This window comes from Trichomycterus rosablanca, chromosome 13 (assembly GCF_030014385.1).
Source record: "Trichomycterus rosablanca isolate fTriRos1 chromosome 13, fTriRos1.hap1, whole genome shotgun sequence".
Lineage (NCBI taxonomy): Eukaryota > Metazoa > Chordata > Actinopteri > Siluriformes > Trichomycteridae > Trichomycterus > Trichomycterus rosablanca.
In genome coordinates this window covers 38,708,894-38,723,893 of record NC_086000.1, presented here as the reverse complement: position 1 = coordinate 38,723,893, position 15,000 = coordinate 38,708,894, and the positions used below count along the sequence as shown (strand labels likewise).

General features: G+C 43.1%; 2 protein-coding genes across 3 annotated transcripts in view; both read left to right on the top strand.

Moving 5' to 3' along the window:
- The window catches only part of ptena (phosphatase and tensin homolog A), a 25,964-nt gene extending 25,658 nt beyond the window's left edge, over positions 1 to 306 (top strand). The window contains exon 9 of the mRNA XM_063006708.1: positions 1 to 306. This exon is cut by the window's left edge and continues 941 nt beyond it. The gene's annotated coding sequence lies outside the window, so the exon portion shown is untranslated.
- A 3,732-nt stretch (positions 307 to 4,038) lies between these two features.
- Positions 4,039 to 12,630, top strand: fas (Fas cell surface death receptor). 2 transcript variants are annotated; one of them, XM_063007973.1, is made up of 8 exons: positions 4,039 to 4,391; positions 6,017 to 6,143; positions 6,509 to 6,640; positions 7,231 to 7,342; positions 8,531 to 8,601; positions 9,160 to 9,287; positions 9,373 to 9,391; positions 9,958 to 12,630. In XM_063007973.1, exons 1-8 carry the CDS (start codon positions 4,353 to 4,355, stop codon positions 10,260 to 10,262), a joined length of 933 nt encoding a protein of 310 aa, XP_062864043.1. In that variant the 5' UTR covers positions 4,039 to 4,352; the 3' UTR covers positions 10,263 to 12,630. The 2 variants fall into 2 exon arrangements, with proteins under 2 accessions (XP_062864043.1, XP_062864042.1); XM_063007972.1 differs by lacking the exon at positions 4,039 to 4,391 and having other exon boundaries at positions 5,927 to 6,143.
- Positions 12,631 to 15,000: the final 2,370 nt, after the last annotated feature.

The following is a 15,000-nucleotide window of genomic DNA, read 5'->3' as shown; positions in this document are numbered from 1 at the left end:
CCCCTTCTATTCACCCCCTCTTTTCCTGCGCTGTGAACTATGAATTCTGGGATACGTAGTCCCACCCCCGCTCCCCCTTATGTGTGTTTAAGGTTAAACTTTATGGAAAGATGAAAGAAAACCATGTACTTGATGTTCTTTTTTATTTGTAATCGGAGAGAATAAAGCTCTATCTGTATCTGATGAACAGAATTGCAGGGAAGCAGCGTTGCAATAACGTTAACACTCAAACGTTTAAACAACAAACTAGTGTGCATGTTCTATTCCACTTTAGTGTTTAATAAATATACCATGTGTTTTTATTTACGACATCGTCACGTCTCCTGCACTTCATCATCCTCAACAAGAACTAACTTTATTTATTATGGTTTTAATGTTAAATGTGTTCGACTCGCTCAGGCCGGTCAGTGCCGTTATATTTTACACCGACCGCTGATGCCCGTGTGGTCCGACCCAACAGACGAGCTCCTGTAGCTCAGACTGCTGCAGAAGTTCATGCTGGTTCTGATAGGAAGGTGTCAGAACACACAGAGCAGCACAGTTTGTTGTGTATGGAGCTGCAGAGCTGCAGACCGGTCCGGGTGCCCATGCTGACCCCTGTCCACCACCGAAAGCACCAACAATGGGAACATGAGCGTCGGAACTGGACCACGGAGCGATGGAAGAAGGAAGATGGAATCACGTGGATGGCCGGGTGCGTGTGTCTCTTACCTGGGGAACACACGGCACCGGGATGCATTATGGGAAGAAGGCGAGCCGGCGGAGGCAGTGTGATGCTCTGGTCGACGTTCTGCTGGGAAACCTCGGGTCCTGCCATCCATGTGGGTGTTACTGTGACACGTATCTCCTACCTGAGCATCGTTACAGACCATGTTCACCCTCTCATGGAGACGCTTCCCTGATATCTGTGGCCTCTTTCAGCAGGATGATGCGTCCTGCCATGGAACGCTTTGACGAGCACAACAACCAGTTTGAGGTGTCGACTCGGCCTCCAGATTCCCCAGATCTCCATCCGATCCAGCATCTGTGGGACGTGCTGGACAAACGAGTCAGATCCATGGAGGCTCCACCTCACACCTTACAGGAGTTAAAGGATCTGCTGCTGACATCCTGGTGCCGGATACCACACAGCACACCTTCAGGGGTCTAGTGGAGTCCAGGCCTCGACGGGTCAGGGGGACCAACACAATATGTATCGGTGTATGATCGGCGTGGCTGCTTGATCACCTCAGTGGAAAAATATGAAGCAGTTAAGCTGAAACTGGAGACTGAAGTAAATCATCCCAACAAACAAACAAACGAACTGGACCGTCGGTGCAACACCCGTCAGAAATCTGCCAACCTGTAAGTTCAGGTGTGAACGGTTTGATCTTTGTATTCTGTGTCACTCGTTAGGGAGCGTCTCATTAGTGATCACCTGCAGCAAACTGTACATTAACTTTCACTAACTACTGAGTATAATATAACCGCTATAACATTTGACCAAACACTATTTGAGCAATTGAGAGTTAAGGGCCTTTTTAGGGGCCTAACAGTGGCAACTTGACAGTAGTGAGGCTTAAACCGACAACCTTCTGATTACTAGTCCAGTACCTTAACCACTGAGTTACCACTGTCTCTTTAACTGGACATAACTGCTGAAACCAAAATAAGTGTATAAAATAAAAGTTATATGGGGCGGCAAGATGGCTCGCAGCAAGAAGGTCCTGCGTTCCATCCCCAGGCGGGGCGGGGCGGTCCGGGTCCTTTCTGTGTGGAGTTTGCATGTTCTCCCCGTGTCTGTGGGTTTCCTCCGGAAGCTCCGGTTTCCTCCCACAGTACAGAGGCGTGTAAGTGAGGTGAACTGGAGACATTAAATAGTTCATGACTGTGTTCGATATTAAACCTGATCTGATGAACCTTGTGTGAGCAGTAACGACCCGTCCCGTCATGAATGGAACTGAAGTGTAAAACATCACGTTATAATCATAATAAATACATAATACTGTACGTGGTCAGGGTCGCGGTCTGAAGGTCTGCGAGAACAAACTGTCCACAGAGAATTCTGAATGAAGTCCATGATGAATGAGGACGGTGTTACAGGGACTCGCACAACCAGCACAAAGATCACTGCTGACCCGGCGGTGTGATCCATAAATCTGTACGTTATTGTCCACAATCAGAATCACTTTATTTCGCCAGGTATGTTACACATACGAGGAATTTGCTTTGGTGATACACTCAATAATACACACACCAGTCCACACAGTAGTACAAACAATACACATAATAGTACAGATCATTACACATGACATGTAACACGGAACATATTTAACAGACCCGACAGCACACGGACTGTTAACCAGTATTTACCAACATTTACCCAAGAGAACAACTTTGGTTAAAAAGTGTTACAGCTCTGGGGAAAAAGCTGTTAGCGTGTCTGGATGTGTTTGTTTTTATTGTCCTGAGTCTTCTGTCAGATGGAAGAGTTTGAAAAAGGTGATGTCCAGGATGAGAGGGGTCTGCTGTAATTTTGCCGGCACGCTTCAGCACTCTGCTGTTGTAGATGTCCTGAAGCGTCGGCAGGCTACATCCAATGATCCTCTCCGCTGTCCTGATTATACGCTGGAGTTTGGCTCGTTCATGTGATGTTGAGGAACCAAACCAGATGGTGATGGACGATGTGAGGATGGACTCTATTATTGCTGTGTAGAACTGGATCAGCAGACTCTGGGGCAGGTTGAATTTCTTCAGCTGTCTCAGGAAGAACACTCTGCTGAGCCCTCTTGGAGATGGAGAGCGTGTTCTTTTCCCACTTTAGTTCCTGGGCACCACCTTATCCAGGGACCTAAAGTGACTCCACCACTAAGGCCATAGAGCCATTAATTGTGAGGGGGTGTAAGGAGGGAGCGTTGCGCCTGAAATCCACCACCATCTCTACAGTCTTTTGTGTGTTGATCAGCAGGTGGTTGTCGCTGCACCAGGAGACCAACTGCTCGACTTCCTGTCTGTAGGCAGACTCGTCACCATCGGTTATGAGGCCCACCACAGTGGTGTCATCAGCAAACTTAAGGATCTTTACAGCTGGTTCCTTAGAAACACAGTCATTAGTATGACAATCAAGTGAGCTTTACGTGACCATGGATGCAGATGCTTCCCTGCAAGAAAGTCCACTGTCTGCCAGAAGTTTGGTATGTTCTCATCACGTCCTCGTGGTGTACTAGGTGTGTTTAATGATGTTTTGCTCCTTCAATACTTCACAAAACAAATGCTTTCAAAGTGGTGTGTGTGTGTGTGTGTGTGTAAATCCGGACTGTAGGGGGCAGTGTAACACGTTTTATTTAGTGTGTTCTGCTCATTTCTAACTTTCTTAAACAGTGTTGTGGCCTAGTGGTTAAGGTCAAACCCCACCTCTGCCAGATTGCCACTGTTGGGCCCTTGAGCAAGGCCCTTAATCCTCAGTTGCTTAGACTGTATACTGTAAGTCGCTTTGGATAAAGGTGTCTGCTAATTGCTGAAAATGTTAAATTAAGGGAGCGTCTATAAAGTGCTTGAAGCAGAAATCTTTAGACGAATTAAAGGTTGTAGTTTCCCAGTGATTTGTACCATGTAATGTACCATGTCCCTGTAGTACAGAATAAAAGTCCTAAAGTTTGTGTACAACATCAAATGTACGCAAACACTAAAAATTAAGAAATATAAGAAAGATTGTAGTAGTTACCTAATTAGTAACGTACTAAAATAAAACTTGAAGTTTAATAACATATATATATATATATATATATATATATATATATATGACTTCCTGTTTTACTTCACGACCGGGAAAAGTTTGGAGGTTTTTAATTATAAGCACATTTACAAAATAACGGATTCTGTTCCTAATGGGACGCACGCTTATAAATGTAATAGCATCTGGAAGAACAGAAGCTCAGGTAAGCAGCGGTTATGATGGTTTTTGCTGTGTTTGGGATTTTGGCCGCTGTGCCGTGATTTATCGAGCGCTTTTGTTCTGTAATGAAAACAAAACGTATCAGTTGAAGCTTTTAACTGGAACCTTCTTGTTACAGAAATTACATTCATTTACACAATGAGGAGGAAAGTAAAGACACGAAGTAAAACGTCTAAATACACTCGCTAATCTGTTGTTGTTTTTATCTGAACTTACAGATTATTTCTTTATTTCTGCGCTACATTTATAATATATGTTTTGTGTTTATTATATTGACTTGTATTCTGTGACTTGTGTACGTGATGACGTTGATGTGTGCGTGAGGACAGTAGAATTAGGATGTGGAGGAAGTAGGTGCTGGTTCTAGACTCGGTACATTACTCTGGTAAAGTTGGGCTGAAAGTTTCAGTGATCAGAGATGGAGAAGAACAATCTGCTGTTATTAATCTGTGTGATTGTGAGTATAATTATTAATCAAATATATTCAGTTTATCTCCTTAATTCTGTTTATTACAGTAGAAACACCCGAGTTACCTTCAATAACAATCTTACATTTATACATTCTATATATATATATTCTATTGTGTTTATATCCAGCTTCTCATTATAAACGATCATAAATGAGCATGAAATAAAGTTTATAAATCAATTGTGTTTATAATGTTTTAATAATCTGAGTTTAATAGTTGATCGTGATTTACTTTCACTTTCGGTTTGAATCGTTACTGACTGTTCTGAGGTTCTGACTAAGAAGGAAATCCCCAGTGTGTTTAAAATCAGCCTGAATTAATGAGATAAAGATGAATTATGAGCTGAATGAATATTTTGGAGACACATTTCCTGATGATACTGAGGAGATCTCGGTTTGGGTTCAGCTTGTATTGGATTCTTATATCACTTCATGTTTTGACAATTAACACAACAGTCACTTAATGTTACTCAGCTCAGCATTAAATACAACCCCAAATCAGAAAAAGTTGGGACAGTAAAGCATTTACCACTTTGTAATGTCGCCGTTCCTTTTCACCACTTAAAAGAGGTTTTGGCAGCGAGGAGAGCGAGTGATTTAGTGTTTCAGCTTTTATTTTGTCTCGTTCTTCCTGCAAACACGTCTTAAGATGTGCAGCAGTACGGGGGGTCGTCGTCGTTTCAGAATCCTCCACACGTTCTCTATTGGGGACAGGTCAGGACTGCAGGCGGGCCGGTCCAGTACCCGTACCCTCTTCTTCTGCAGCCACGCCTTTGTAATGTGTGCAGCAGGTGGGACCCACCTGCTGCACACATTACAAAGGCGTGGCTGCAGAAGAAGAGGGTACGGGTACTGGACCGTCCTGGACGGGGCTGGACGTCCCTGGAAAAGACGACGTGTTGAAGGCAGCACATGTTGCTCTAAGATCTCAGTGTACTGAAATTCCTCCTGATTCCCTGAACGGTTTAATGATATTCTGCACTGTAGAGGGAGAACATGCAAATCCCTTCTAATCTTTCTTTGAGGTTCATTGTTTTTAATCATTTCAATCATTTTCTCACACATTTGTGGACAAACTGGATCCTCTGATCATCTTTACTCATCAGAGACTCTCAGCCTTTCCTGGATGCTGCTTTTGTACCAAACCATGATCACAATCACCTGTTCACATCACATCATTATTTAGTGTTTTCAGCCCTAAATCTCCCCCGTCCCAACTTTTTTTGGAATGTCTTGCAGGTCTGAAATGCAGGAATGGATGTTTATTAATAAATGAAATGAAGTTGAGCAGATAAAAGATTAAATATCTCAGCTTCATCCTGTCCGACGTCAAAGTAAGAAACTCAGTTGTGTAAACTGTAGTTGGATTTGCTCAAAGGTGGAGCTGAGGCTGGTTAAGTAGGTGGCACCTAGAGCCACGGTGGAAGCCAGTCCATACTAGTCGAGCTCCTTAGACCAGGTCCTGTGATACAACCTGGACTTATACTACTACTGAAGATCTACTTTATTATGCTTATCTAGTTAGTGTCATCTGCCTTGCTCAGGGGCCTAAGAGCATCGTGGTGATGGAGCTTGATGCTTTACTTAAACTCAGCTCTATTTTTCTCGTACAGTGGGGCGTCTCCTGTCTGTCAGACTGTATGAACACAAAGAAAATGAGACGACGGAGACGTGAGACCACGTGTCCTGAGGGAAACTACACCACAAGCACTAAGATGACCTGCTGTCGCTGTGATAAAGGTCCAATAATCTTCTATTATTATGATTATATTTATTATTATTATTATATTTATTATGATTATATTTATTATTATTATGATTATTATTATCATGATTATATGTATTATTATTATATTTATTATTATTATTATTATTATTATTATTATTATCCATCAGTTCCACATCTAAAAGATCCCTCACGTGTGTGTGTTTGGTGTGTGTGTTTGTGTGTTTGCTGTGTGTGTTTGGTGTGTGTGTGTGTGTTTGCTGTGTGTGTTTGGTGTGTGTGTGTGTTGGTGTGTGTGTTTGGTGTGTGTGTGTGTTGGTGTGTGTGTGTGTGTGTGTGTGTGTGTGTTTGGTGTGTGTGTGTGTGTGTGTGTGTGTAGGTTATTACCGGAAGAGCGACTGCATTAGGATGTATGAAGCTGCTAAATGTGAAGCGTGTGAAACCGATTCCTTTATGGATCATCCGAACGTTGCCAAACAGTGCGAGAGCTGCAAAGTGTGTTTGAGCAACGGTACTTCCCTAAACTTTATTCTTTGTTACCATAGTGATGAACTCTAGCTGACCGTGACTCCGGTGGTTCTGGGTTTATTGAGGTGGGAAGCGTTTGCTGCTCTGTGGTGCTGTGTTATATTTCATATTTATTTATCATGTTAAAATGTGTAACGCTCAGTTTAGTCATGTCCTGTTCCCCACCACCACTACTCCTCGACTGCTTGCTCCATCACGTCACTGCACTATTAATTAGCATGAAGTTAAACTTTGCTCAATGTTCTTGCACCGCTGACTCCGCCCACTTCCGGTGTGAATGTAGGGTTACGCTGGTCAGCGAGAGCCTCAGACTAGCACCCGCCCCCTCTGACCCATGAAGTCACTGGCTGCTTCTTTACACCAGTCAGTAGAGAGCCGTACTGCGTACAGAGAGTCCCGCTGTGCTCTGTGTGTTCCTCCACCCGACACTAGGAGCCGCTGTTGCAGCACGATAAAGAGAAACCGACCCCTGTCTGATTTGTCATACAGGGTCTGTCATGGTGTGGGGCTGTGTCATGTATTATGATGATGATGATGATGTGATGACGTTTCTGCTCTGTTTCTGTTCTGTAGCGAACATGGAGATTAAAAGAGCTTGTATATCCTCCTCCAACACCGTGTGCAGGTGTAAGGAACAGTACTACTGTAATGAGGACGACTGTAAGGCCTGCCACGCCTGTGATCCGTACGTACAGCTCACCTTCAGCTCCAGTTTACACTCCAGCGCTCACCTGATGTGATTCTGCTAACAGAGACCGTTCAGTCGCGGCTCAGATTTCATTTATACACGTTTACATTTATTGGGTTGGGGGGGGGGGGGCGGGGGGTCATGTGTACATACTTTGGCTGTACACTGCATCATCCTCCAAGTTTAGCAGGTTTAGTCCAGGCCAGGGATGTCCCCATCACGTTTACCGAGTCTCAAACCGATACTTGTATTTTCTAGATATTGTCTAGATAAGAACTGGATAATACTGTTCACACGGTGCACACTTCAACTACATTACAGTTACTCACATTAATCCAGTGTACATGTTTAACAACTGAATAGCTCTGCAGTGCTGTAGGATAAAAATTACCTGCCGTGTTGTAACTGTAACAAACTTTTCTGTGCTTGTATCGTGACGACGGTTTGATGGACGTTTCTACATGAAGCGAGTGTGTTTTGACCCTTTGGGGCTTCCATAGTGAATGCAATAGCGTGCTTGGCTAATGCGATGACTCTAGCTGTCCGCTATTCGGTACCGTAACAGAAGAAGGTAATAAAGTGTTAAATGCTCCCGACAATACGTGAATATACGGTGTATTTATTTCTTTATTAAGCGAGTGCATCACTACCACGCTCGCTTACATAACTGAGCCAATCAGAGAGCCTGATACTGAGATGACGTGTAACACGTAAACTGGTAAAAGCTGTATGTTCTGGTCCTGAAGTTTTCATACTGGGATTAAAAGTGATTGTTTAGTAAACCGGAGTGATCCTCGACTCACACACCATATAAACAGTACAATTCTACAGTAATGAACGCAGCTCTGCTCCCACCGCCTCGTGAAACGCTCACACTGCAGACGTTACACTTCACTGCTGGACTCGTTTCCACACAGCGGACATGCTGACGTAAAACTAAAGATCGGGATTACGATCGGGTTTAGGATCGGGATTAGGATCGGGATTAGGATCGGATTAGGATCGGGATTAGGATCGGGTTTAGTAAAGCCGATACCGATCAGTTAAAAAATGCCTTGAGCGCCCCGATTCCGATCTTTGAGATCGGATCGGGACATCCCTAGTCCAGGCCTGATCGTCTATGCCACAGCGACTCCTAATAATGTCAGTCAGTGGTGGTACTTTTCTCTCCTGTGTATTTTACAGGTGTGAGGAGTTCGGGGTGAAAGTGCCGTGCAGTGAAACCAACAACACACGGTGCCATGACGGGGCTCAGAGTACGACACCCATCATCTACTCTTATCATCAAACCACTACAGATTCATGCTAAAGTTTCTGCACCCCTGATATCATAATAATAATAATAATAATGAAGTGATAATTCTCTAATTAAATACAAACAGAAATATATTAAGAACTTTTCAGTGTTTTTATTGTTTATAATCCAGTAAATAAGGAGGAATTCTTATTATTTTTCTTTACATGAAGAGGTTTCACTTAAAACATCGACTTTTTGTTTAACCAGGGGTGCACAAACTTTATCATATCAGAGAGTTTAATATTTCATTTGTTTTTACACACTTTTATATCATGATTATTCTGATATTTAACTGCTTATTTATATACATTATTATAATTACTGTTATTATTATTATTATATTATCATCATCATTATTATATTTATTATCATTACTATTATTACAGATGTAGTTAATGGGCTGAATCATGTGATCACGTTAATGAATTATTAATTTTGAGTTACAGAAGGACTGATTTGTATTTATTTATATTTACTGGTATTTATTTGTGTTTGTATTTATTTGTATTGATTACAGACTCTGTGAATCTCTCGGCTGTAATCGTGCCGATCGGGATCCTGTTTGCGGTGGCGGCGGCGGCGGTGGTGGTTTGGAAGAAAAAAATGTTTTGTTTTCATAAATCTACAATTATTCAAAATCCTGAAGTAAGAGTTTTAATCGAGACGTTTCGATGATGATTGATGTTGATTCTGATCAGTTTGATTGATTACTTTTCTGTTGTTATTGCAGGAACAGGAGCCGTTACAAGGTTCGTTTCTATTTTTCATCTTTCTGCTCTCACTAAACTCCTCCTGAACCTGAATAATAAAACACAGCAGATAGAGAAGCTGTGATCCGGAGTGTGTAGATGTGGAGAGATTATAGACTTTATAGAGTTTATTATTATTATTATTAGATTTAAGATCAGAATGTTCTGGATTACAGACGTGATCGGTGATCAATCAGAAACATGCAGCACTCAAATCAATCAGAGCCGCTTCAGAGACGTTTTGAGTGGTTCTGATTGGTTCTGAGCAGTTTTAACTAGCTCTGATGGTTTCTGAGCAGTTCTGATTGGTTCTTAACAGTTCTGACTGGTTCAGAGCAGTTCTGATTGGTTCGGATTGGTTCTGAGCAGTTCTGATTGGTTCTGACTGGTTTTAAATGATTCGGAGTGGCTCTGACCAGTTTCGAGAAGTTCTGATTGGTTCTGATAAGTTCTGTTGTATACTTTATTGATGAAATCTCTTATCTGAGCTCTCTGTGAGCAACACCGTGATGAATGTTGGTTCCGTGTGTGACCCTGACGTTAATCCTGCTCTCCCCCCCCTGCAGATGTGGATCTGAGTCCCTTCCTGTCTGAAATAGCTCAAGCTCTGGGCCTGCAGGCGGTGCGAGACGTGGCCCGACACAACGGCGTGGTCTCCGACGTGAGGATCCAGGCCGAGATCGCCAATCACCCCAACGATACGGAAGAACAGACGTTTAAGGTGCTGCAGGCCTGGCACGAGCAACACGGCATGAAGGCGGCGTACAGCGGGCTGGTCAGCACGCTCCGAGCGGTCAGGAAGAACGCCGCCACCGGCAAGGTGATCAAAATCGTCACGGATGGTCAGAACACCAGCAGGACAACCGCATAACCTCCTCTGCTGTAAACCTCCACCGTTGATTCAGGTCAATAAATAAACGCGAGCTTTTATACAACCAGAAAAACGTCACGAAAAACATGAATTTATTTATTCATTCGTCACGTCTAGTTTATTTTTATAGCACTTTTACCATAAGGGGACGTTGTAGCCTAGTGGTTAAGGTACTGGACTAGTAATCATAAGGTCGCTGGTTTAAGCCCCACCACTGCCAGGTTGCTGCTGTTGGCCCCTGAGCAAGGCCCTTAATTCCCAATTGCTTAGACTATACTGTCACTGTACTGTAAGTCACTTTGAATAAATGCATCCGCTAAATGCCGTGAATGTAAAATAGACGTTATCTTAAAGCAGCTTCAAAGAATCCAGGACCGACAGACCAAAAAGCCCCCAAAAAACCCTCCTGCTGAGCAGCCGAGGGCGCCAGTGGCAGCGAAAACCCCCTCAAAATGACAGAAAGGAACCCTGAGAGGAACAAACACAACCTAGGCCAGGCTGTTCTGGACATTTTTTGGTGCAAACACGCCAGGTTACCGTCACATTTAGCAGGAGCAGCGTTGTAAAACAGAAGATGGAGTTACGATGTGAATCATTAAGAGTAAAATATCAGTTCTACAGAGAGTAGTTTTAGACTCCGCCCACTAATTATTACAGCGAGCAGGTAACAAGATCATGAAGCTTCCACAGAACATCAGCGCCCATCTCACCCACCATCATCAAACCTGAGTGATCGGACAAGAGAGGCAGAACGACACCAACCCAACATCCCTGATCACCACAAGGTTCTATCACCAAGAACCCCCAAGCTCTGCTCCTCTGTCTATATTCAGTGTGGGCAGCTCCGGTCCATGAGAGCACCAGACTGACCACAACCCCAGACCCCCAGGACTGGAGCCACACCCCCCTGGTTTGGAAGGACCAATCAAAAGCCTGAGTAAATAAATCTGTATTTACCTGGACTTGAACATTGAGACTAGTAATTACAGGACTAGTAATCAGAAGGTTGCTGGTTCAAGCCCCTTGGCAAGGCCCTTCACCCTCAATTACTCAAATTGTGTTCAGTCATAATTGAAGTGCCTTTGGATGAAGTACCTGCTAAACTCTGTAAATGTAAACGCTAAGAGACGCACCAGTGGAGTTGTGTGGGTTCAAATCCCAGGCTGGGTGATCCTAAACATTATGGGGAAGGTCGGCGCACCGTCAGCCGCTCTTCTGAGAAGCTTCTCACAGCTTTTGAAGTGTGTCTGTGGGAATTTGTGCCCGTTCAGTAGTACAAATGATGGCAGTGTTTGTACGGCCGGGTGCTGATTGATCAGTCGGTGTTCCGGTTCATCCCAGAGCTGTTGAGTGGGGCTGAGCTCAGGGCTCTGGGCAGGACGCTCAATCAAACAGGACTAGTAATCAGAAGGTTGCTGGTTCAAGCCCCTTAGCAAAGCCCTTCAACCTCAATCCCAGGCTGGGATCACAGGTACAGCAGGTGTATGGTGGTGGTGCGTGATCCTAAACATTATGGGGAAGGTCAGCGCACTGTCAGTACCGGAACCGACCCGGATAAACAGGAGGGTCCCGTCAGGAACAGTGGGACCCAGACAGGTGCTTAGAGAAGTGTAGGAGGGGTCAGAGTGGAACACCGGGGTACGTCAGGGTTCTCAGAAGCGTTCGGCTGCAGAATCAGGTTTTCAAGCTGCATAATTAAAAATATATATTTTATTGTTTTATTGTTAAACATTTGTAATAATAATGTGAAAAGCTTCACTGTGACAAATACAAACAGAGAAAAAAAATATATAATATATAAAAATATATTCACATCAGTACCGAGCTGGAATGTGAGGAGTTACATTACAGACGCGTCTTTGTCGCCCCCTGCTGTTAAAAGAAGGTCGTGCTGTGATTGGTGGTCCAGCTTTAGATCTACAGAGCAAATCTGTAGAAATCCAGTGAGGGATCTTTTAGATAAAGGAGCTCCTGATGTCTGCTGTGGTCAGGGTCTCAGTGGGTCGTTTGGGCTGCGTATTAGCTGGGTGGTCCTAATGTTTTGGCTGATGTATGAACATGTGCAAAAAACAAACAAAAAAAACACTTTGGTTCTAACAGGTTTTAGCAGATTTGTGTTCTTTGACTGTTGTTTACTAAAACTTGAGAAATGAAATGTTTACTATAGAAGCTCTTCTGTAAGTCACTCTGGATAAGAGCGTCTGCTAAATGCAGAAAATGTAAATGTGCTTCCTCTAGATTTAGTTTTTTATTGCAGGTCGATCACATTAATAACGACACTTATTTTTACTTTGTTTATCAGCTGCAGATGAAAAGCTGCTAATTTAATAAATGTGACGTTAATGTTTTAATGTAAAATGCAATAAAAGTGGCTTTGTTTACATTTATTAGTCTCTGCTTGGTTACGTTATAATGTACGGTTAAGGTCGTACCCATGAATGGAACGTTGGGAGGGGTTCCCTGCCCTTCTAGCTGTATCAGCACTGATGGGATCTCTGACAGATCCTCACTTTACTCAAAGCTCGTGAGTGGAATCTGTTTGTTCATCAAACATCAGTACATCGATCTATTTTAAACATGTCTGAATACTGAAGGAGACGTGACCCCACACCCTCCCATCCCGAGACCTGTTGTGATTACGGCCCTGCGTCAGACGTAGATGAAGGAAAGTAAATCCAGATCAGTGTATTCAGGGCTGCGTTTCATTAATTCATCTCATCAGGATGTTCTGGATGTTCTCGCCTGTCTCTCCGTCAATAAAAGCACTCGGGTTTAATAAAGCAGCGTGACGTGAACCATTAGTGATTTTAATTGGGCGTAATGTGAGAGGAAATGAAGTTTATTGCTGTTAATGCAGCAGCTGAAATGATTTTCACCTGTGAGAGGAAGTGAATCCGCCTCACAGTTCCACACAGCGGCTCTCAGAGCTGAACCTTCACTTCTGAACTGTACGGAGGTGTTTTGAGAGAAAGTTCCCGGGCGTGGCAGGTCAGACTCGTTCCTCCTGTGGGTGTCGGTGTAATAAACCCCCTTCAGCAGGATTCCTTTCTCCTGAAGCTGCTTTAGATCGTTCTCAGAGTTTAGATGAACGGTGGGGATGTGTTTAGCGGGCGTGGTTCTGTTACTCTGATTTACTGTGTTTTGTTTTCTGTTAAGCTTCAGGTGAAACTCTAACAGCTTCCTGCACCCCTCTACCCCTCCACCCCAGTGCTCCCCAACCTTTTGCACCACGGACCGGTTTCATATCAGATATAATTTGACTGACTGGTGGGGGTGGGAGGATTTAATATAGAAGAACTATAGAATGGAAATTCGGTGTGAACCCTGAGCTTTTTTAGCTGCAATGAGACGCTGCTCCCACCTAGTGGTGATAAGAGACAATAACACCTGAAGAGTTTTGGAAATGTAATCGCTCTTGTAGCGTCTCTAATTATTTATTCTTTCTGTGCGGCCCGGTAATAAATGACCCACGCACCGGTACCGGTCCACGACCCAGTGGTTGGCGACCACTGCTCTACCCCACCCTAATATTACTCCTTACTTAAAAGCATAATGCACCCTTCACCACGCTTCAGTCTGTTTGTTTTATTAGGATTATAACGTGATGTTTTACACTTTGGACAGGTTGTTACTGCTCACACAAGGTTCATCAGTTCAAGTTTAATATCAAACACACTCGCCTCTGTACTGTGGGAGGAAACCGGAGCTCCCAGAGGAAACCCACACAGACACGGGGAGAACATACAAACTCCACACAGAAAGGACCCGGACCACCCCGCCTGGGGATCATATTCGTTACCTCCATAAACTGAAGTAATTATTAACACAAGTGTGTGTTATAGGGATGTAACGATACACTCCACCCACGATGCGATACGATTCACGATACTGGGTTCACGATGTGATTTTTTTTTTCAATTTTTTAAACTGAAACTGAAGACAAATTATGTTTCCTTTTATTATTTCTCTTTAAAAAAAAAAAGAAATAAAATCCTGTATTTGTGATTATCTTTTATTTATCTAAATAATAAATGTCCTTTTATTTCTGAGGGAGGTACAAACTATGTAAAACAATGCTGCACGTTTCCCTTATTGTAAAAATATATCCCACATTAAATAAATAATACAAATAAAGAAAGTATCCTCACATTAATATATTTTGCTGGAAAATTCCAAACCTGGCAACCTTGTTGTGACGTCAACTAGGCGAGGTGAATAGCGGCAGCGCCCTCTGCTGTTTAAAGTGAATATCGATTCATTACAACTCAAAAACTGAAATTTATTGTTAAAAAACAAAGTATTCAGACTCTGGATGGAGAGCCATCTTTGCAGATTAAAAGTAAAAGACATATGACCACCTGATTAGTGTTTACCCAGGGGCATAACTACAGGGGAGGGGGGGGGGGGGCTCTGATTCATTTTGATCAGCTATCATCAGCATATATATATATATACAGTGTATCACTAAAGTGAGTACACCCCTCACATTTCTGCAAATATTTCATTATATCTTTTCATGGGACAACACTATAGACATGAAACTTGGATATAACTTAGAGTAGTCAGTGTACAGCTTGTATAGCAGTGTAGATTTACTGTCTTCTGAAAATAACTTAACACACAGCCATTAATGTCTAAATAGCTGCAACATAAGTGAGTACACCCCACAGTGAACATGTCCAAATTGTGCCCAAATGTGTCGTTGTCCCTCCCTGGTGTCATGTGTCAAGGTCCCAGG

What these genes read in the sequence shown, in the direction of transcription:
- fas (XM_063007972.1), top strand. Translation starts at nt 5,969, where the DNA reads ATGGAGCTTGATGCTTTACTTAAACTCAGCTCTATTTTTCTCGTACAG. An exon ending in CTGCTGTCGCTGTGATAAAG is followed by an intron (nt 6,144 to 6,508) that starts GTCCAATAATCT and finishes GTGTGTGTGTAG; the next exon opens with GTTATTACCGGAAGAGCGAC. An exon ending in GCCTGCCACGCCTGTGATCC is followed by an intron (nt 7,343 to 8,530) that starts GTACGTACAGCT and finishes TGTATTTTACAG; the next exon opens with GTGTGAGGAGTTCGGGGTGA.